The sequence below is a fragment of the Mchenga conophoros genome, linkage group LG10 (assembly GCF_057382185.1).
Source record: "Mchenga conophoros isolate Kocher_MC1m ecotype Shallow Benthic linkage group LG10, M_conophoros_male_GT1.1, whole genome shotgun sequence".
NCBI classification, from domain to species: Eukaryota; Metazoa; Chordata; class Actinopteri; order Cichliformes; family Cichlidae; genus Mchenga; species Mchenga conophoros.
This window is the reverse complement of record NC_140535.1, coordinates 1,010,658-1,031,395: the sequence shown is the minus strand read 5'-3', so window position 1 is coordinate 1,031,395 and position 20,738 is coordinate 1,010,658. Positions and strand designations below refer to the sequence as shown.

Sequence of the window (20,738 nt, the reverse complement as noted above, 5' to 3'; positions counted from 1 at the left end):
AGATGTTGCTGCAGCTGCTGGTAGAACGTATTGAGGTCAGTTAGCTTGATGTTGGAGCGTACGCTCGGGGGGAGCGACTCCAGCATGGCTGCAGTCAGTTCCTCACACTCACTGCCTGGGGACACAATGACAGATCAGACATGGATCATTATTATTTTATTCATCACAGGTTGGGAAACTCTTTAACTTGGTCACGGAGGGACAGGGGAGTTGAATATACATGTGATTTGAAACTAACCATCTAAAAGCATTTTATTATTCATTAATCTAACATTTGGTGAATAGAGGAAAACTCTGTAACCACACACAGAGAGGTCTGGAGGACCGGCTCGTTTCATCTGCTGCACAATGCTGTCAAAATGCAAACATCCTGTTTCAGGGTGATGCTGAAGAAATGTTCAAAGAAATCATTCAAACCCTCAAACTACCATGAACTACCAACGCTGAATAGGTGTGCTCATAAATTTTAATAAGTGTTACTTTAGGTTCTGAAGGCTACGAACATTTGACGAAATACCAGTGGCTCACCACAAGTGTACCAAGATGATTTCAAATGATCTTATGAGAGCACTGAGACTCTACAATAATAAAAATCTACAATTTAAAATTGAAGCATTTTAGAAAATCTACATATTCGATTTCAGAGAAACGTTACTACAATTGAAGCTGTGGGGACTAACATCTGCGTTTTGTTCAGTCCATCCAACAGCTGCAAAGACTTTTCAGCCTGAACCAATCAGCAGACGGGCAGAATGTAACTTGAATGTAACAGACTTACTTTGTGGCTGCGCGTGGTGAGAAGCTGCTACAGCTGAACACACCTGGAAGAAAACATGGAGCAGGTAGCAGTGAAACAGGAGCTTCTGACCAAAGGTAAAGCACTGATTCATATTCATCGACATTTATTTTTGTACAGAGTAACAGAATTACCAGGGTCAATATTATCGGTTTTTATTGATCCACAGCATAAACCACTGTGATGGGCTTCAGTTCTGTAAAGCTCAAAGATTGTAACATCAAGTTAAACTGAAGGTCTAATTTACACATGGCAACAAAAACTTCAGCCAGTGGGAACTTCAAATGTATAACTGGAGACCAGAGTCCACGTCAGAAAACCATCAAATGAGATAAAGCTGAGAGACTGGGATCGCTCAGCAGACGTGTGTGAGGCTGTTATTCAGCAAAAAGGATTTCAGTTCCTATGTGCAAACGATGTCCTCGTTCTGTTTAACAGCACAAAAACATTTTTATACCAAAAATTCAATCTTCAGCCGTGTTTCACTACAAGTATCTGCAGCCGTCTGCTGTGTGTAAAAGTATTAAAGTTATGTAACACTTTGTCTACGTCCACACTAGCCCCAGATAAATTTGAAAACGGCGTTTTCGTCTGAAAACGCGTCCACACTATCGTTTTCATAAAGGTGTGCGTCCAGTCCTGCGCATGTGTGAAGCGCAAGAAGATTCAGCCCGCCTCATTTCTGTCTGCCGTTCATTTACTTTCAGGCTCTTTGAAACGTGGCGGCAAAATGTCGAGGAAAAGCACCGAGTTTGTTAAATGGACTCACAATGAGGTGGAGTTGTAGCTGTGAGTAACACAAAAGTATAAAGTTGCAAAAGCGAGTGCGAGTTAAAGAATTTGAAGAAAAGCTCTCTGGAGCACGTGCAGACTGATTAATCTTTAATAGGGCTGTCAAACAAAACAGCTGCTGTGTAACGCCCTCCGCTATCTTAGTTTAATTGGTCACATGACTGCATCACATGACTAACATGTGTCATCGTTTTCAAAAAGGCTCCGGGTTCGCTGTTCACACTGCGACACGAAAACGGCGTTTTCAAATGTATCCGCTTTGGAGAGCGTTTTCAAAACGCTGCGTTTTCCTTGAGCAAAAACGGCGCCTCAGTGTGGACGGGAGGCCAAAACGGAGGGAAAAAGATGCGTTTTCAAACGGAAACACATTAGTGCGAACATGGCCTTTGATTCTTTACGATTCCACATTTTCAGGCTCAGAGCATCTTTCTGTCGCTATGTTTAAACAGAGCAAACAAAGACTGATGTGCTCTGGTGAAGTGACAGTCGCGTTTGTGGCAAAGATTAACAAAAAAGGAAAAAAGAAGAAGCTGCGGGTGGGGAGCAGTGCTATGCTACAACACCACATACTGTGAATATTACAGGTGGACTGGGGGATCACTGGGGGCCACTATCAGGTTTTAAATGTGAAATGAGGAGCCTGGGACTGAACTCAGCACCGAGACCAGCAGGAAATAAACCTAAGAATAATGATGATGATGATGATGAATGTACACAGTCCAGGTTGGAAGCAGAGACGTTCTGTGGCTCACTGTGAGGAGAAGGGCTGGGATTACATCCTTCTTACTCCTTACTGACATGTAAACTCGTGTAATTTATTTAAAATGATACATCGTGGGACACATTCAATGGCAGGTGCTGCTGGCACCACTGTGGATGATGGTGCAGCTACCACTGCTGTACTTAGTTTGACTTTTTCTCTCTCGGCTCCACATCTCTCTACACTAAACTCTGCTCTGCACGGCGCACAGGGAGGAGATGTGATAGGGCAGTAATGAAAATGAACAAAGGGCTTGTTGCTCAGCGGCCCTTCGATCGACCCACTGGCCTCCCGGGCCAGTCCAGCCCTGGCTCCTCCTGTTAAGCTCCCACTGAAGCAAACCAAGCATATGCTTCTAGTCCACTATCAAAGAAGTGCCGTCTAAAGGTGTCGTACTGCTTACCTCGGCTGTGGTGCGACTGACAGCACTTAGCAGTGCTACAGACTCTCGCTCTGACTCGGTCAGTGTCCCAACCTGCAGAGACACCAACAAGGAAACACAGCAGATCCTGAATGGAAACTTTAAAGAGAATTCAGGAGAAATGTCGATCTGCACGATAACCACAAACTGCAGCAGGATGGAGGTGTGTGCACAAACCCGTGAACAATACACACAATTAATGTGATTAAATGTCATTAGGCCTGCTTTCCACACATGTTATGGATATAACTGCAGTAGCTGCACCGTGTTTGGAGGCAGCTAACTGTGATTAAACCAATGAAAAGAAAACACCACACCTAGGACACGTCAAAGCGCTCTCTGCAGTCTCTGTGTGTGTTCAACTTTGATGCTTTCTTGGGCCAAGCGCAGGTACTCTGGGACAGGAAGACCAGTTTAAACTTTGAATTAGCACTTCAAGTGCTCTCACGCCTTCCTCACTTCATCGCCAAGTTCACCACAACGTATCTTTGCACATTTTCCCTTTGATGAGATGGTTAATCAAATCTGACCTCCCACAGCAGTAGTACTTGTATCAGTGAGCTATGTTAAACAGTCATAAGGTGTCGATCTACCCACCTCCATATCAGTGGTCTGTTCAAAGTGTTGCAGCAGCTCCATGACGCCGCTGAGGTTGTTTCTGATCGAGTCTACAGACTCCTTCTGTGCACTCGTGAGCTCCTTCACCTGCGAGCACAGGGCTGAGTGTTTGGACTTTATAGACTTCAGGTTCTCCAGCACCACTGCCAGGTTGTTCTACAAGCACATGGTCAATCATCAGCCCACAGACTACATGCTCAGGTGTGTACCTGATTTTCTCTTATTGCCTTTCTGCAAACATGAAATGTTCTACCTCATGCATCACTCGTATCACTGAGTGACAAAGTGTTTTTCCCACTAGAAGCGCTGCATCCAGGTGAACTGAATGATAGCTCTGGGATTTCCGTCCCTCTTCTATGTCTTATTACATGTACTGGTTGGTACGGTTATAACTATTAGCATCTTTATGGGTATAGGCCGGTTCATCTTACTTTCACTTTAGTTGGAGTTTGTTCTTCTGTGTATCCTGATGACATCATGTTTTTTTTAACAAAAGACAAATAATACACAACTTCCAAGCACAAAGGCCGCAGTGTTAGCAGCCAGTAATTCACTAAGAGCTCTTTGATTTTCTCTAGATCTGCCTGCAGATGCTGGGAGAAATGTCATCTGTTAGTCACCTCAGCTGGACATCCATTTTCTGCACTGCTGTTGATGAAGTCCAGCTTCAACCGCTTCTCAATGTAATCCAGGTCTGCCTCTGCCTTCAGAAACTGCAAAGACAAAGTGCATCACATTGTGGCACTGAACTTCCTGCACCATGTTCAGATTCTTTGCTGTTTGACTCAACATTCCTGGTGGAATCACACTTACAGCTCATTGCTTTATGTGAACCTCATCATGTTACACTATATCAAGTGCAGCGCCCATGTTCCTGTTCCAGGACAGAGTGTGTACTAGGCAGCAGGACTTTGGCATATCCAGGTAGCTTCAGGATTAAACCGGGGTCTTCTGTACCACTGGGTGGAAATCACCAAGAAACGTTCCAGATCAGAGATCAACAGGTATGAACTCACCACCTACTGACCAATGCATTCTCAGGACAGAGACACAAGGCTGCAAAGGTCTGGACATGTGCAGAGGAGGGACAGCGGATAAAGATGGTCTATGGTCCAGCAGTCCCCAGACAACATCAGCCATCAGATCTCCTCACTGTAGGGGGCCAGTGGTTCAAGTTTCTGATTTGATGAGTGATTGAGTGGTTCAGAGAGCACCGTCACTGCTGCTACCCTGACAGCTGTACTGCAGCCACATCGGAGCGAACTTAAGAAGGAAGTCGTCTGATTCGTTGTTTAGAGAGCACAAATGTGTAGATTACTCCAGCTTGAGCAGAAGTAAGGATCGATGTGTGCACGCACACACACACACATTATTATTTTAAATATTGTTCTTGTATTACAAGGTAATATTTGTATTTAGACTTATTTTCAATGGCTGTATTTACATTTGGATTACAGATAAGTAATTATCTGATATTGACTTTATTCCAGCTGTGAGGTAAATAAAGTGCATCTTTAATGCATTTATTGAAGGTGTGTAAACACAGAGGTGGTCCTTGCAGTTTTCAGATGCTTTGACAATACTATTGCACTACTAGTTGTCTGATACAGTAGTGCAATGAAGTCAGAGCATCTGCCAACAGCTCGAGGTTCACACACGGTAAACTTTGCACTAGTCCCAGGATTGCACAACCTGTACAGATGGTCAGCAGCACAGACAGACAGAGCTCAGCTACAGGCTGCACATCCTCCCATTTCCCTTCTGCAATAAGAGTTACGGGGAAGTAAGCACGCTTGTCTTTGGCACCGTGAGACTTGATGCACTGAGCCATGTGCAGGAGACAGCTGGTGTTTGAGACGGTCTCGAAAAACAAACAATCTGTGAATAAAAGTCCTAAAACAACAGAGCGATGCTACACTTGGTCCCGCTGCGGACTGCTTGCTCCGAGTTGCTCTGTGACGTTCGAGTGGCGGCGATGTTGAAACTAGCCGAGCTCCTTCGCGGTCCTGCGGTATTTGATGGGCCTGACTTTGGATTATTTCTTAGCAGAGAACCGTGAGTCGCCTGCTGTGAGCGGCACACCGTGTGCAAAGCTACGATCAATAGCGGTTCAACAGCCAAAAGATACAGTCGGGAAAAGGAGTTTGACGCTGTGCTTACCATCGCCTCAAGCTTTTCAACTGTTGTCTCCATGTTGAACAGTTTTCACCCTGAACGTGGGCGCTGTGATTGGCCAGCTGTCAGGAAGGAAGAAAGCTGATTGGACGTGTGTCAGAGCCGAGAGCTGTGCGCCATATTACTCCCAGTCTGTTTCTGTGTTTGGCGCCCCCCTCTGGCTTGGAGTGAGATGAGTCCTGCTGAAACATTTTAGGATCTTCCTGATAGTGATGGGATTCCGGATCTTTTTAGAGAACCGGCTCTTTTTAGAGAACCGGCTCTTTCAGCTCGACTCAATAAAAGGACCCGATACTTTCGGCACCTAACCGACTCTTTAGGTTGTTTTGTTTCTTTAGTTAATTTATTATTAACAACAATATAAAATTATGCACAAAAGGAATTACTAATGTAAAAAAAAAAAGTGGCTTTATTTATATATGTTTATATATAAATATATACGGTGGCCCCTAGAGACAAAGCACGTACAAACTCCAAAAAGCATGTACAAACTCCAAAACACATTTCTAGCGTTAACTGAACTTCCAAAACAGAGCTACCTAGATCACTTAAATTACACATTGAAAGCATATGTGTATTGTTTGTATATTTATACACCAGCACTCATATATATTCAAACAATTAAAAAAAAAAAAAGTTCATTTACCTGTTACTACCACACACCAAATCCGGTCGTTGGTACTTGCTGGCTTGTGTAGCCACTAGGTAGCAAAAGCTCAACACTGCGCCCTAGCATCCTGGAGAACTTCTGTTGTCTTTTGTACGTGTTTTGGAGTTTTTACGTGTCTTGGAGTTTGCACGTGCTTCGGGGTTTGTACATGTTTTGGAGTTTGCACGTGCTTCAGGGTTTGTACGTGCTTCAGAGTTCGGACATGTTTTGGAGTTTGTATGTGCTTTGTTAGTGGCCACCGTAAATATACTTTTATTTATTCACTCCACATAAAATGTAATAAATAAATCATATAATACAAAAACCAACTATTCACATTTCAGCTTTTATCTATTTAAATTTTCCTTTTAAACAAATTTAAAATGAAACAACACAAAACACTGCAAACCACAACACAATTAAATATAAATTAAAATATGAAAACAAAAAGAACATGCATATTCTCTGTCATATGGGCCTGCATGAATAAACTTTCTGTATCCGTTATCATCCGCAACTGAAAATAGTTGTGGATGATTACTATACCTTTCTAATGTGACGCAGGGCTCTAGACTAACTTTTTGCCATGGTTGCACTGGTGCGCCTAAAAATAAAATTTAGGCGCACCAGCACAAAATTTAGTCGTACAAGCACAAAAGTTAGGCGTACCCAAATTTTTTAACTGCATTACTTAACACCGCGGTTTTACATGTTCACGTTTTTTTTGATTTGTAAATGATTAACTAACAACCTTTCAAAATGATTAACTTGACACCCCCTTTGCTGCCCAAATTAACAGCAGCTCCATCAGCCCCCATAGCAATGATTTTATCCAACCAGTTACTGCACTGGTCCCCAAGAGCAGCAAATGCTTTCTTTGAGGCAGCATAAATTCCTAAACAAATAAAAAAAAAAAACATTTACTTATCAGATCAAGAGTTTACAATGCAGTCTTTTTCAGTTTGAGTTTCTATATTCATGTATTATTGCTATGTTTAATTTTCAATGATAAGAACATGCTAGATATGGTTAATTCAGTAACACGACGTAATATTATTAATCATATACATAGGCTACGTGACATGACATGGCTTACCTTGGGCATGGGCATGCTGGACCTCAATGTGTCCAATCAGTATATTCGCTGGTCTTCCTTTTTGCAAGATACGAGCGTACACAATGACACATTCTTTTGTGGCGATGTCTGTGTCTCCATCGATCAGGAAGGCCATGTATGTACTGTTCGCAATTTCCACTGACGTCTTTTTTTTCAGTGTGTCAGCGATTACGCCTATAAACTGGGCGCACGCAACATCATTGCTGTATGTGGGGTTTATGTCCAAGCCATTTTTCCTGTGAAGAGTTATTTCTGACTTGAACTTAGTAAACGGAACTTCTTCTTTTGCAATATTGTAGGCGATGTTAAACTTAATGATCATCTCGACCTCCTCCGATGACCTGTTTACTCCTGCCTGCCGCTGAAAGGCAGTGGGGAGCGGGGACATTTTGGCAGAGCATTTATCGCGGCATATAATGTGTCTTCTCAATGCTGTATGCTTTTTCAGCGTTTCAATTCGAAACGTATTAGCACCAGTGACAAATGCTGTGTTGCCGGCCATGGTCTTTCCACACTCGCGACAATAAATGCAGTGCATCATATTGTCAGCTTGGCTGTATCTTAGCCAGGGAAACTGGTCAAGCCACTCGATTCGAAATCTATACATTTTCTCACTTTTACTTTCAGTGGACTCCGGCTGGGAGTCGATCGTATGTGGCTCATTTTCTGATGCCGTCTCCGGACCAGTGTTTGACAAAAACGGAGAGGTTGATGGCTCCGTGTCAGAGCGCTGGCTCAGAATTTTGGACTGATCAGGCCTTAACTTAACGAAAAAGTTATCAATTGTTCTTTTCATATTTTCTCAATACCAACTTCATACACTTCTGACCTGGGCTACTCACCCATCTCTATCTGCCCGCACTTTCAAACGTAAACACAAGTAGGTCTGCAGGAATATCTGGACCACGGCCAATCACAGAGGTCCCCGCCTCTGAGTATCTCTGATTGGTTTAGAACACGACATGGGCATAATGTGTGTCTGTTGTTGAACACACGGAGACTTTCAGGGTTGCTGAAACTTTTTTTTTCCGAGAAAATACTTGGTTGCACCGGTGCGACCAAGTATTTTTTTTACTTGGTCGCACCATGGAGAAATTTGGTCGCATTTGCGACCAAATTGGTCGCACTCTAGAGCCCTGTGACGTTGTTGTCCCTGGCTCTCTTTCTCTGTCTCTCCCTCCCGCTCTGTTCCTGTGCTACTGAGAGTGTAACTACTGCCCCTCCCACCTCTTCCCAGCGCAAGCACAAGGCTCGAGTGCAGAGTGAAGCGGGAAAAAAGTGCGAGAGAGAGAGAGTGAGAGAAAGAAAAAAGAAAACCCACGGCTCGCGATAAGGAGCCGGCTCGCATCGTTCACGTCAAAGAACAGTAAATTTACGCTACGGTAGGATGTTTTGACAAGGTAGGACGTTTTGTCAGAACACCGGCTCTAAGAGCCATTTCGTTCGCGACCGACACATCACTACTTCCTGAGAGTTACAGACACATCGAACCGACCTCCTCTCTCATTTCTCTTTCTCGCATTATATTAAATAAATAACCTGGTGCGTTATGTTCTTCTTTCCATAATCTTCACATTTTCAGGTATTATGCCTTCCAGTCACGTAGATAGCAAACATTTTGAATTTACACCTTTTCTCACCGCTTTGTTTGGCCAGTGAGAGGAAGCCAAAGCACCCAGAGAGAACAAACAGACACGGGAGAACACAGCCGGGTCAGATGGAGAATTCAAATTCAGGGCGCTCCTCCCGCCAGGCAACGGAGCAAACCACTGTTCCGCTGTACTGCACAGGGTGTGTTATATTATGTGGATTGAAAATGTGACGTCATTCAGGGGTAAAACCGCAAAGAATTCTGGGAACTCGTGGCAAGAGGTACTAGCGCACGCAGGCTTTCAGTAGAGATTGAAAATGTGACGTCATTCAGGGGTAAAACCGCAAAGGATTATGGGAACTCGTGGCAAGAGGTACTAGCTAGTACCTCTTGCCACACAGGCTTTCAATTGAAATTACATTACACAGCGATAAAAAGAAACACAAAAATGTCAAGAAGCTGTTGTATTATTAACTGCAATAGCCGGTCGCATGACAGCCACGGGAAGCCGACGGGTAAAGAGATCGGTTGTTATCGGATTACGTCGTTGAAGAGAAATTGTTCGAGCCATGTTTCCGAAGTAACAAAGAGGTGATGGATGGCCTGGATTGCAGCCATTCAAAGACCAAATATAACGTCCCAGAACACTCCAGCTCACATGTTAGTCTGCTCCAAGCATTCCCACAAAGGTCAGTCTTCTGTTGTAGTTAATACGTCATTTTTCATAACATAATTGGTAATATAGGTTACAAGCAAGTCTGGCGCTGAACAGAAATTGTCGCGCTATGCTCCTTTGTTTATTGTGCATAAATAGTGAATTGTCCTGACACGATATTGCGTTTCGCTTCTGTTATTACCATGGTACATTGACAAAAACATATACTTTTATTCACAGGATAAAACAGTTTTTTTGTATCACTAATTGCCCAGTACGATTACAGCATACAATATTATTGTCACTGCTACATTTCTGTAATGCGAACCAGAAATTATTTCCACTACTAATTAACGGTTAACGAATGTGTATTTATGAAGACGATTTGTGAGACTGGTAAACTTATGATACGTACAATGGTCTTTCGTTCTACACGGTGCATTTCAAGGTCCTGTACTCATCCGTCGGTAAACTGTACCTGGGCTTGTTGCAGTGACCTGAAGTTACTAAAAACTTCATGAGTGTATGCACTCACTCCAAGAACTGTATAATTATAAATATGAGCGTGGTGAAAGTTGGGCAGCACGCTGACGTATTTTGTCCACTCTGTGTGCTCGTAAGGGTCTAACCCTTTCACTCCTTTGATTTTTTTTCCTTGTATCTTTTCTTTGACATTTCATCAAGTCTGTCTTTGTACGGACCGGCATTGTTCTCCTTCGTTTTGTACATTCCCTTTTTGGGGGGCAAAGAAAAAAACAAGAATTTATTGGAACCGGAGAATGAACGTTTTGCGGTGCTGCAAATGCTTGCATTTGATGCGGTACTTGGATTGTTTTGCCACGAGTTCCCGGCATGCAATGCGCGAAAGTCACGTGGTCTTTCAATCTCTATACTGTTGTTCAGTGATGACGCAACGAATCCTACTTCCGGGTCTAAAGTAGTCTGCGTTTAATATGGCTTTTGTGTTGTTAACATGTTTAATGTTATGTATTTTCTTCTATTTGATCTCAAAAAGCTCCTAAAACAGTCAGTGATCACTGTTGACCTCCCTCGGCTTTTATTACCACTAATCATTTATTTAAGCTCAGTTTTTAAAACCTTAGGATGTAACTACAGCCCAGCCCATGCAGCAGTATATGAATGACTAACCTCGTATTGTGGATGGATTATCTCAGTTGTTCTCCTGGCTGAAATTTGGTCCTTTTACAGCATCCTGCCACGCGATTACATTTGTTCCTGACCACCGAGAACACTCACGTTAACTTTTATGGAGTGGAAAAAAAGTTAGCTTGTTTATATTATGCTAACATAGCTGTGTCGCTAGCGGTCACGTAGCACATCATTATATACCAGCTAGCCCAACTTCAGTAACCCTACAAACGTCACTGCTGTTTAGTTTCTGTCTTCATTTATGTTGGAAGTGATAACAGAGCTGTACGTTTTAATTTGTTTCCAAAACCCCGCAGTCAGGACATGCTATATTGTATTTAGATAGAAGCTAGCGAGCTAACTCCCTGCTAACTTCTAACTCCGTTAAATGTCATAAATTCCGTTTTCATGGATGCCTGGATGTTAAACTCAATTGTTACACCTGGTAGAGCAGAACGCTGATCATTTTATTAAAGATGAAAGACTTTAGACAGTTTTTCAACTCTCAGTAATGCCATAGTGATCGTTTGATATATGGACCTGCAGCGGAGTTTAGGCCCAGACACGGCTAGTGACGTCAGACTGAACAATCGGATAGAAAAACGGTTCATTACTCGAAGCTTTTCAACACAGTCCACTCTGGTGACATCTGGTGGCCAAATATATGAAGAGCAGCTTGAATCCACAAAATAAAACCAACTGCCTCATTATGATTGCCCACTCGATAGAGTGGAGTTCTGCCTGATATTGGGCCACCGTTGTGTTGCTTTAAACGTGTATTTATGGGGGTGAAAAAAATGTTGTTTATTTCTTTAATAAATAATTTTGACCAGTAAACTTTCCTTGTTTAAACATGCACCATGGTTTGGTCTTTGCTTGTGACTTCTCGATGTTGGTAAATACAATAATTGAAAAAATACCACGCTACATATAATATACATATAATAATGTACAACACATTTTGGAGTATATTTCTGCTGTGAGGTCCCGCCTCCTTGTACTTATGCAATTAACCGGGTTCCAACCCGGACAAACGGATCAGATTTTCACCCAGGTGTCATCCACATATCTGAACCAATGGCTTGGTGGTGTTCCAGGGTAGGATAGCAAAGCCCTCTTTTCCACTTCTTCCATGTACAAATTGGCCACAATGGATGAAACTGGGGAGCCCATGGCACACCCATGTTTCTGCCTGTGGAACTGACCCTTGTATGTGAAGTAGGTGGAATGAAGACACAGTTCAAACACACTTGGTCGGTGCTGAGAGCGGTCCTGTTGCTGAGGTTGGGGTCATCCTGTCATCTCTTACGGACCACCTTCAGTGAAGACAGATGTGAAGCCTGATCTTGAAAGTTGAGCAGATGTCTGTCTCCTGAGTCTGATCTGGGAGCTGCTTCCACAGGAGGTGGGTACTGTAACAGGCCTTTTAGAAAACGCCAGCTACCACCAATCCTGTGGCAGAGGTTTACTGGAACAACATGCTCTTAAAAATATGATGCACTCACATCATCACACACGACTCTGTATATTCTGCCAGTGCAAGAGTGGAGCTCCCAACTCTCTTTCATGGTTGTTATACACGCTCAGGGAATTCTTTCTGGATAATGACGATTATGTCTGTTATAAATTACATTATTTAATGTAATAACAATTCATATTTTAAACATTTTTTGTGCAACATTATTACTGCCATTATGCTGTTATTACAAAACACTATCATCACATGTTCTCATTGTTCACCTGGTGAGGCTCAAAGCACTCCCAGCTGGAGTCCAACCGGAACGCTGTCTGATAGAGGGAATGATTTAAAAATGTTGATACTGTTTTGTCAGGAAAGAACTATCGACCACACACAAAGCAACGTAGTTACTACACAAACAAAATTTATGTGGCCATATGGGAGACATTTGAATCTGAAGGTGCTTCCGACACAAAGGAAAAATACACTTCTTCACCTTCAGCAGGGATATTTACACAAACTGTTGATTTTGAATTTGGAAAATACAGGATTTGTTTGTTTTGTTTTGTACCGATGAACTAATATTAGAAACAGTTATTCTACAATGCTTTATGTTACAAAGCAAGTCTCATAATAAGAAATGTCAAATATGAACAAAACAGGAAGCAGATTCTAGTTTTAAGGGCAAACTATATGAAAAAAGTTGTTCCTGTACAGATAATTGTAAGAGCAGTCGTGGCTTTGTGTTGGTGTGAGATAAAGGAACAGTTTAAGACTAATATTTCTGTTTGTCACTATGCAGAACAGTTAGCGCGGATCTTTCACTATACTGTCACTCAATGACTTTATTATCAGCTGTGTGAGTCTGCAGCACAGGAAGTTCCAGCTTCTCACACTCGGTCATCTTCAGGGTTAAGTACTGGGCCACCTCGTTGGGATCGGTGAACAGTGGAGCCGGAACATTCTGAAGAGGAGGACACAACGAATCAAACTGAAGAACTAATCTGGAGTCAAAATAAAAACCACATATTAAAGTAAAAATTGATCTGAATATTCATATTTATATAAAAAACAACAAATAATAATGTACTTCAGAATCACCCATGAAAAACAAAAATCCTAAATGCTGTATAAACAGCATCATGAACGTGTGATGGTGCAGCACAGTCAGCATGTCAGTGTGAGCAGTCCTGGTGCTGCTTCAGACAACACGAGTACACTGAGCTCACCACAGCTCCCAGCTTCCTCTGCAAACACACTGCTAACATGCTGGGGTTCTTCTGCACACTGACATCTCGTCCCAGGACGGGCACAGGCAGCTGTCTGACGCTGGTTTCATTATTATTGTTGTTGTGATACAGTTTTAGTACATTTCCATCGTCACCCTTAGCCCTCTACAACATGAATTTAACTGTTTTGTTCTGATTTCTTTTTTTTTTAGAATTAAATATTTCATCCTACATTTTGATAGCTTGGAGCGTCCTCTACTGATACATCAGCCAACAAGTATCCACAGGTAAGCCAGCGGTCTGAGAGCGACGTGCTGTCAGGATAATAACTGTGAGGTGTTGAGGATGTGGCTGAACAGACTTTGAACATGAGAAGGATTTTAAATTCAAGTCTGAATTTATCAGGGAGCCACTGAAGAGAAGCTAATAATCTCTTTGCAGTGCCAGTGGGCGGAGCTTTGAGTCAACTGAAGGCTTTTCAGGTCATGTTTTGGACATCCTGAGAATAATGAACCCGTTTTTTAGCAGCACTCTGACTCAGGATGTTTCTAACTTTAATGACATTGCACAAATGAATCAGGCGAGCTCTACGTATTTGTTGAAAGTACACCTGAGGCCATCTGAGCAAAGTATCAGGTTGGACATCAACTTTTAACATTTTTAGGACCAAGTATAATATTCCTCTTTTGGAGATGATGAGTTAACTCTTTGATTACTTCTCTTTCAAAACGTCTATAATGAAGATAAGATATCAGTCTATAATTAGCCAAGGCAGCTGGATCAAGTAAGGGTTGGAAGTCCGTGGTATGTAACCTGTTAATAAAGACAGATTCATCCTGTTAAAACCCGAAGCATTAATTCATAGGGAAACAGATGGACACCATCTGTCCAGGTTTTCCCACAAAGTTTGCCAATAAAACCCACGTTGTTTTTCTGGACACTGCTCAGACAGGAGAACGCTACTAGTCCAGGTGGAGAGGGGACCACAGAAAGCTTCAGAGTCTGACATCTTTTTAGCAAAACTACCATCGACACAGTATTGGTAAATGGACTGATTCTTATATAGCACTTTTCTTCTCTCCCACAGCACTCAAGGTGATCTATACAACATGCTTTATTCACCCATTCATATTGTTCTATCCTGTTTCCATCTAAGCAGCAGAACAGACTTCACCAACTTCACGAGGACATGACGTACTCTAGGGGGCGCTGTGTTTGCTGCCCAGGACCGAGGAGCCTGATTGGCAAGTTTACCCTGAAGGACATCCATGGAGGACATCGTTTAGCATGTCCGGTTTGGCGGTGGGTCAGTGATGGTCTACGGAGGCATGTCCATGGATACCCACCCTCACCTGACCCCAATCCAACTGAACACCTCAGGGACATCATAGTTCGGTTGCACCTCGGACTGTCCAGGAGCTCGGTCCAGATCTGTGAGAAGAGCTGCTAGTGCACCGGAGGAGCATGGTCCCATGTTGTCAGGCATGCATGTGGCGGCATAAACACTACTGAGGCCCATTCTGGCAACAAGCACTAGCCTGGTGCACATTTTTGTTCACTTTGATTTACAGCTTGTCTTTGAATTCAGCCTGTGATTATTTTCATTTCATGTTGTGGTATCCTTCCTTTTCTAACACATTAACCAGTCCAGTCAGTAGATTATATTTTTTAAAGCTCAATGAGGATAAAACTGAAATCCACCTTACAGGCATCAAATCCAACCTTTTGAAGGCGAACCATTTCTCTCTCACCATCGATAACTCCAGTTTTCCCCTCTCCTCAGGTTAAGAGCCTTGGTGTCATCCTAGACAGTTCACTGTCCTATAAATCTCACATCAATAATCTCACCTGCCCATTTCCATCTATGCAGCATTAACAGATTACATCCTGCACCCAGTCTACATCCACAGTCTCGTTACCTCCCACCTTGACTATTGTAATTCTCTCTTACAATGGTCTCCCCCCAAAATCCCTCCATCAGCTTCAACTGGTTCAAAACTCCGCTGCCTGCATTATTACCAGACAGATTATTACCAGATTATTACCAGAACCCCTCCTACCAGCACATCACCCCTGTTCTTCAGGAATTTCACTGGGAGCCTGTGAAATTCCGAATAATATACAAACTTCTTCTGCTCACCTTCAAGGCCCTTCATGACCTTGCTCCTTTTTACCTTTCTGACCTGTTAAGCACCACCTGTTCTGCCGTTCACTTCGATCCTCTTCTTCTGTCCAGCTTGCTGTGCCTTCCTTCCGCCTCACCACCATGGGAAGCAGAGCCGTCAGCTGCTCCGCTCCCAGGCTGAGGAACTCTCTCCCCCAGATATAAGAAACACTTTCTCTCCCCCAATTTAAATTTCAACTCAAAACCCATCTGTTCAAATCTGCATATTCACTGTGAACCTAATGTTTGTTCATTTTATCTTGTGCTTTTTTGTTTTTATTGTTCTTCATCTTGTTATTGATCTATTATGTGTTTTACTCTTTGTTAAGTGTCCTTGGTTGTCTTGAAAGGTGCTTTTAAAATGTACTATTATTATCAGGCCTCGCAAAATTTCAAACTCCCTGGTAGCCCTTCGGGCAGGGACTCTTCAGTTTTAGCCCAAAATAAATTTAAGTAGCCCGAATAAAAAAGAGAGCAATGTTTTGATTGATGTTTTGTTTCTCGTTTTGTTTCCGTTACAATATTATACATTAAAGTATAATATTGTAACGGAAACAAAACATTAATCAAAAAATTGTTGAAAAACAAATTACAACATTGTATAAAAATGACAATCATCAACTCAAATACTTGGTTCTAATTGAACAGAAATTTCTATGAACTTGTAAGAACTGTGTAGGACACGAATCCGTCTGTGTCAGAGCCTGAATCTGACATTTCCACTGAAGTCACGGTAAGAGGCAAGTGGAACCAAGATCGAGGCCATTTGCTTTTTGAAGTTTGCAAAGACTGCTACATTGTGCCAGTGGTAGTTCACTCTTTGCAACATAGTAGCTGTTCTAAACAGATTTTTCAGGTTTATTTTTAATATGTTATTTGCGATTGGTGTTTGTTCTGGGAAAGATATTGCAGACTGAGCAATAATGCAATTCTTGCATTTCTCATGGGTTCTAATGGGGGCCTTTCTTAAAATGACTGGTTCCAGTAACAAAGGCGCTTGTCGACTCAGAAATCGAGAGAAAACCAACAACACACCCGGCAGAACATTCGCTGTCAAAATAAAAGACGCGCACCAGATAAGAAGTTGCAGCGCGCGTTTGCGTCCATATAAAAGGCTGTTTTTGTCCTAGAGTGGGATTTTCACGGCACATTCTGCACCACATCTGTGCGTTCATCATTTGTTTGAAGCCAGCTCACCTCCTGCAACCACTTTTCCGAGAATACGCGCTTCTTTTGTGGTTCGGACTCCTGACGTTTGTTTGGAGGTGGAGGAACATCACAGTAATTGCTTAAAGGAGCTTCTTCGACATCTTTAAGAGTTCTAAACAAACGTCTGTCCTCCTCCTGAAAATCTTATGTACGCAAACACGCGTTGCAACTTCTTATCTTGTGCGTGTTTTTTATTTTGACAGCGAATGCGCACCTGCGGACCACTTATGTGCAGCCCTGGTTATTTAGCTCGTCATATTGCAGCCACAGAAATTCTTTTGTCCATGAAACCATAAAGCTGCACTTTCTTTTTGCCTTATAGTCTGATTTGTCATAACTTCTCCGTTTTGCGGTAAGCTTTTCTTTGGCTGTCACTTCTTCACCCTGACCTGTCTTATTTGGCTCAGCAGAACTGAAATATATATCCTGCTGCTTTTACACACGCACTCACATAAGCTCAGCGATTCTCTGCGCGATCAACCTCTCACATGTTTAAGCTGCGGGAGATTTCACTTGTCATGTTTGCATAGTAAGCTAACGATTAATAAGACGATGTCAGAGGAATTGGTGCACAAATTATCATCACTCACAGATCAGTGCTGTCGCTCTCTATACACAGTTCGCAGGATTGTAAAGTGAAAGCAAAAAAACAAGCGCAAATTCAAACGCGACTTCAATATGTCACATATTGACAGTGGCTCACCGATGCCAATGACATAATTACCCAGCTACATTTCTGAAAGAATGCAAAAGCATTGACATATATTTTTCCTACAATAGCCCGACGGGCAGGGCAGAGATAGATTTTGGTAGCCCGACTGGAAAAATCGCTAGCCCCAGGACGTCGGGCTAGTGATTTTGCGAGCCCTGATTATTATTATTATTATTGTTAGATGTCCAACCCCACTGAGATGTGATGTGTGCCAGTCTATAAAAGCTACAGATTTCTTTATAAGCTGGATCTTCAGATATAAAGTTCTCCTTTGAAAAAACACAAACATTTCTGTAAACATCTCATCACAAGAACAGACACAGTTATTAACAAATCCAAAAGGAGTCGGTGCTAGAATAAAGTGCCAGACGACGTTCAAACTCACACAAAGCCTTTCGTGAACATGAAAATATTCGGGCTCTGCTTTGGATCGAAGAAGCCAGTAAGTGGAAACAAATAACAGAATCACAGCTCTGTGTCACTGCTCACCTTCAGCTCTGAGATTTTGCTTTCCCTCGTAGTGAACTCTCGCAGCATGTAATCCTTCCCAGCCTGAAACCAAACATTACATCACGTGAGTCACTTTGAAGTCTGTCACCTGCCCGTGATGAAGTCTGGCAGCACACTCTCAGGTGATGAAACAACTTACCTCGTGATATAGTCGAGTATCGTTTATTCTAATCAGCACTCCGTCCACTCGCAGGAAGAAACGCATCAACAGGAAGAAGCTGGTCGGCATCACTCGCTGCATCAACAAGAAACATCATCGTCATCATCAGTGTTAAATCGGCTGCTCATTTGGATTTGGCAGTCCCACGGGACAGGAAGACGGCACTCACAATTTTGACGCTAAGCATAGAGACTCCATGGTCGTGCAGCTCATCTTCAAACAGCAGCACTTCATCAAAGAACATGATGTGTTCCCGAGCCTTAAGCTTCTCCATGTCAATACGCTCGGCAGTCTCAGACACCTTCACACGAAAACCTCACATCACTTTCTTACAAACCTGTGACTGAAGAGTGAACAGTGTCAAACCTGCCTACCTTTATCTGCATGCTTTCTCCTGTCAGAGTGCCTCTGTAGTCTGTGGTGTACGTCCAGTCATAAGGTCGGATCACATCTTTAGAGTGTTCAGAATCAGCTCTGGAAGGGATATCATCCAAGATGTTTAGCTCAGTAAGCCAGTGTAACCCTGAGCCTATACTACACCTTTAGCTGACAGAATGAACGCACCACACTTTGTTCTCTAGGGTATGACTGAAACACCAAGACCTGTCAAATACATTGGACAGTAGCTGACAGTCAGAAAATTGGTGCAACGCAGCGGCGTCGCAGAAAATCTGCCGCAGAACGCCGTAGACAGACACAGCAGCACGCCGAGTGCCAAGTACTGGTCTAAAAGTGGGTTTTTATCCAAGCAGAGAAGATTATCTGACAGAAGCTAACAGTGAGCGTCTTACCTGCTCTCCTGCCATTCCTGAGCACACGCCACCTTGACGCTATCCTCCATGTTGCTGACTCTCTTCAGGGAATCAACAGCATTGAATTCAATCCCGTAACCGTCCGTGTGCTGGATGCGCAGTATGTTGTCTCCAAACAACATCTCTGGAAGAGAAGGCATGTTCATGTCTTCTGCTAGCCTGGAAAGTCAAACAGTGAAGACTGATATCAATCAGGTTTTCTCATCTATTCTAGTCGTTTTGGGAGGATTCAAAACATCAGAAACAAATCGAGCAGCGCCTGCAACAATATTAGTTTGTTTTCTTTAACGTGTCGCGGCTGCTTCTTTCAGTGTCTACATTATTCATTTATGGTTATTTCTATTTTTCCACCATGTGATCACATCACAGCGAGAAGATGTGATGATGCTCGGTGCGTTGCTGTCTGATGAAGAGGACGTGTTACAGCTTTTGTGATGCAATAAACAGGCAAAAACAGCTGATCATGTAAACACGACTCATGTGGACACACACAGACTCTACTGTTTGGTACTCTGACAGTCCGCCTGGTTACACAGGCTGGACCCAACACAGCTTAGATGATATTAAAATGTGACAAATATCTCACCGTTCAATGTCCTTGGACTTCATGATGTGGTTTTTGGAAGCAGTCACTTTCCATGGTCCAAAGTTGAAGTCCTGCTTACTGCTCTTGAAACCATGTGACATCATCATGGACAGAGAGGCCAGCATCAACTGCAAGACAAACATCAGCAGGTTTGTCCAAACAGAACAGGTGGACAGTATCTGCTGTTCAGAGCTTATGGTGTGTTTGTCTGTTTAAATGCGATGACTTTGTAGTTGTCATGTGTTGTCTTTGTTAGAAACCAAATCTGGCAAGGACACAGTGAGCTCCTTCCACCGATGCAAAATCCCTTTCCAGACATTTTCACTAAAAGGGCGATTTACTGGCTGTAGCTGGTCCCAAAGTTGAAACCACTCACAGGAGTAGTTGTGGAAATTTCGACTGTGGGAAACCCGCTGATGATTTGCAGAAGTGGCCCACAGATGCTGACCATCCAAATGATCCCTGGTCAGGGTTTTCAAAGCTGCTCAAACGTGGGCACCGAGACAGAAGAGCAGCACTGTGCCAGTGAAGAGCTGTGACTACAGTCAGGGTCAGCTCCGTGCCCGCCAGCTGCTGCACAACAATCCGAGAAAATCACTGCGCAGCGCATTTTGCTAAAGAGGATAAAAATCCCAAATAACAGAGACATCCGAGGTTTAAAAAAAGGAAATTCTTGTCAGCCGTGCAACATTTAGTTATTCCTACAAGCTGGTCGGTTTGTAGCAATAACTAAATGTTGGTCAGGCCGTCAGCAGCTTTATTATGAGTGAACATACCGAATCTGTGACTCGTATTATTATAAACTTGCACGATCTGCACACTTAAAGTAGCTGAGGCTCGGTTCACGCACAGCGTGTTTGCCGTGTTACAGAAACAAATATTAGCACAAAGGCTCGCCGGACGTTTGTTTCCCTGCGCTGACTCGATGTTCGCTCAGGCAGCTCCATATGCTTCGTCCCAGTTTAGGCTGTGAACGTAAAGCTCTGCGGTCAAACACACAGGCTGTACACAAACACACAAACACATTCATTTACCTTGATGTTGTTGTCGAGCGTTACCTGTCATTGGAGGCTCCCGGGTACGCCGGTGAAATCTGCCCGGTGATGTTTGTGACGCTCGCACTTTGGTTCCACTTTCAAACCTTTCTTTAAAAAAAAAAAAAAAAGTTAACAAT

At 42.9% G+C, this 20,738-nt stretch overlaps 1 protein-coding gene across 5 annotated transcripts in view; it reads right to left on the bottom strand.

Annotated features, from left to right (window-relative positions):
- Nucleotides 1-20,726, bottom strand: part of tiprl (TIP41, TOR signaling pathway regulator-like (S. cerevisiae)) — a 21,635-nt gene extending 909 nt beyond the window's left edge. Inside the window, exons 1-12 of one of the 5 annotated variants that reach the window (XM_085288090.1) lie at nt 20,599-20,685; nt 19,565-19,692; nt 18,958-19,137; nt 18,541-18,640; nt 18,336-18,467; nt 18,146-18,241; nt 17,986-18,048; nt 4,008-4,100; nt 3,367-3,543; nt 2,752-2,823; nt 779-821; nt 1-115 (exon numbers count right to left, since the gene is read on the bottom strand). The exon at nt 1-115 is cut by the window's left edge and continues 15 nt beyond it. In XM_085288090.1, the coding sequence (XP_085144216.1) occupies nt 1-115; nt 779-821; nt 2,752-2,823; nt 3,367-3,543; nt 4,008-4,100; nt 17,986-18,048; nt 18,146-18,241; nt 18,336-18,467; nt 18,541-18,640; nt 18,958-19,137; nt 19,565-19,689 (1,196 nt within the window). In that variant the 5' untranslated portion in view covers nt 19,690-19,692; nt 20,599-20,685. Of the gene's footprint in view, nt 116-778; nt 822-2,751; nt 2,824-3,366; nt 3,544-4,007; nt 4,101-5,547; nt 5,664-12,334; nt 13,147-17,985; nt 18,049-18,145; nt 18,242-18,335; nt 18,468-18,540; nt 18,641-18,957; nt 19,138-19,564; nt 19,693-20,340; nt 20,550-20,598 lie in introns of those variants that run through there. The other 4 variants (XM_085288087.1, XM_085288086.1, XM_085288088.1 and 1 more) reach the window with 4 other exon arrangements.
- Between the last annotated feature and the right edge of the window lie 12 nt (nt 20,727-20,738).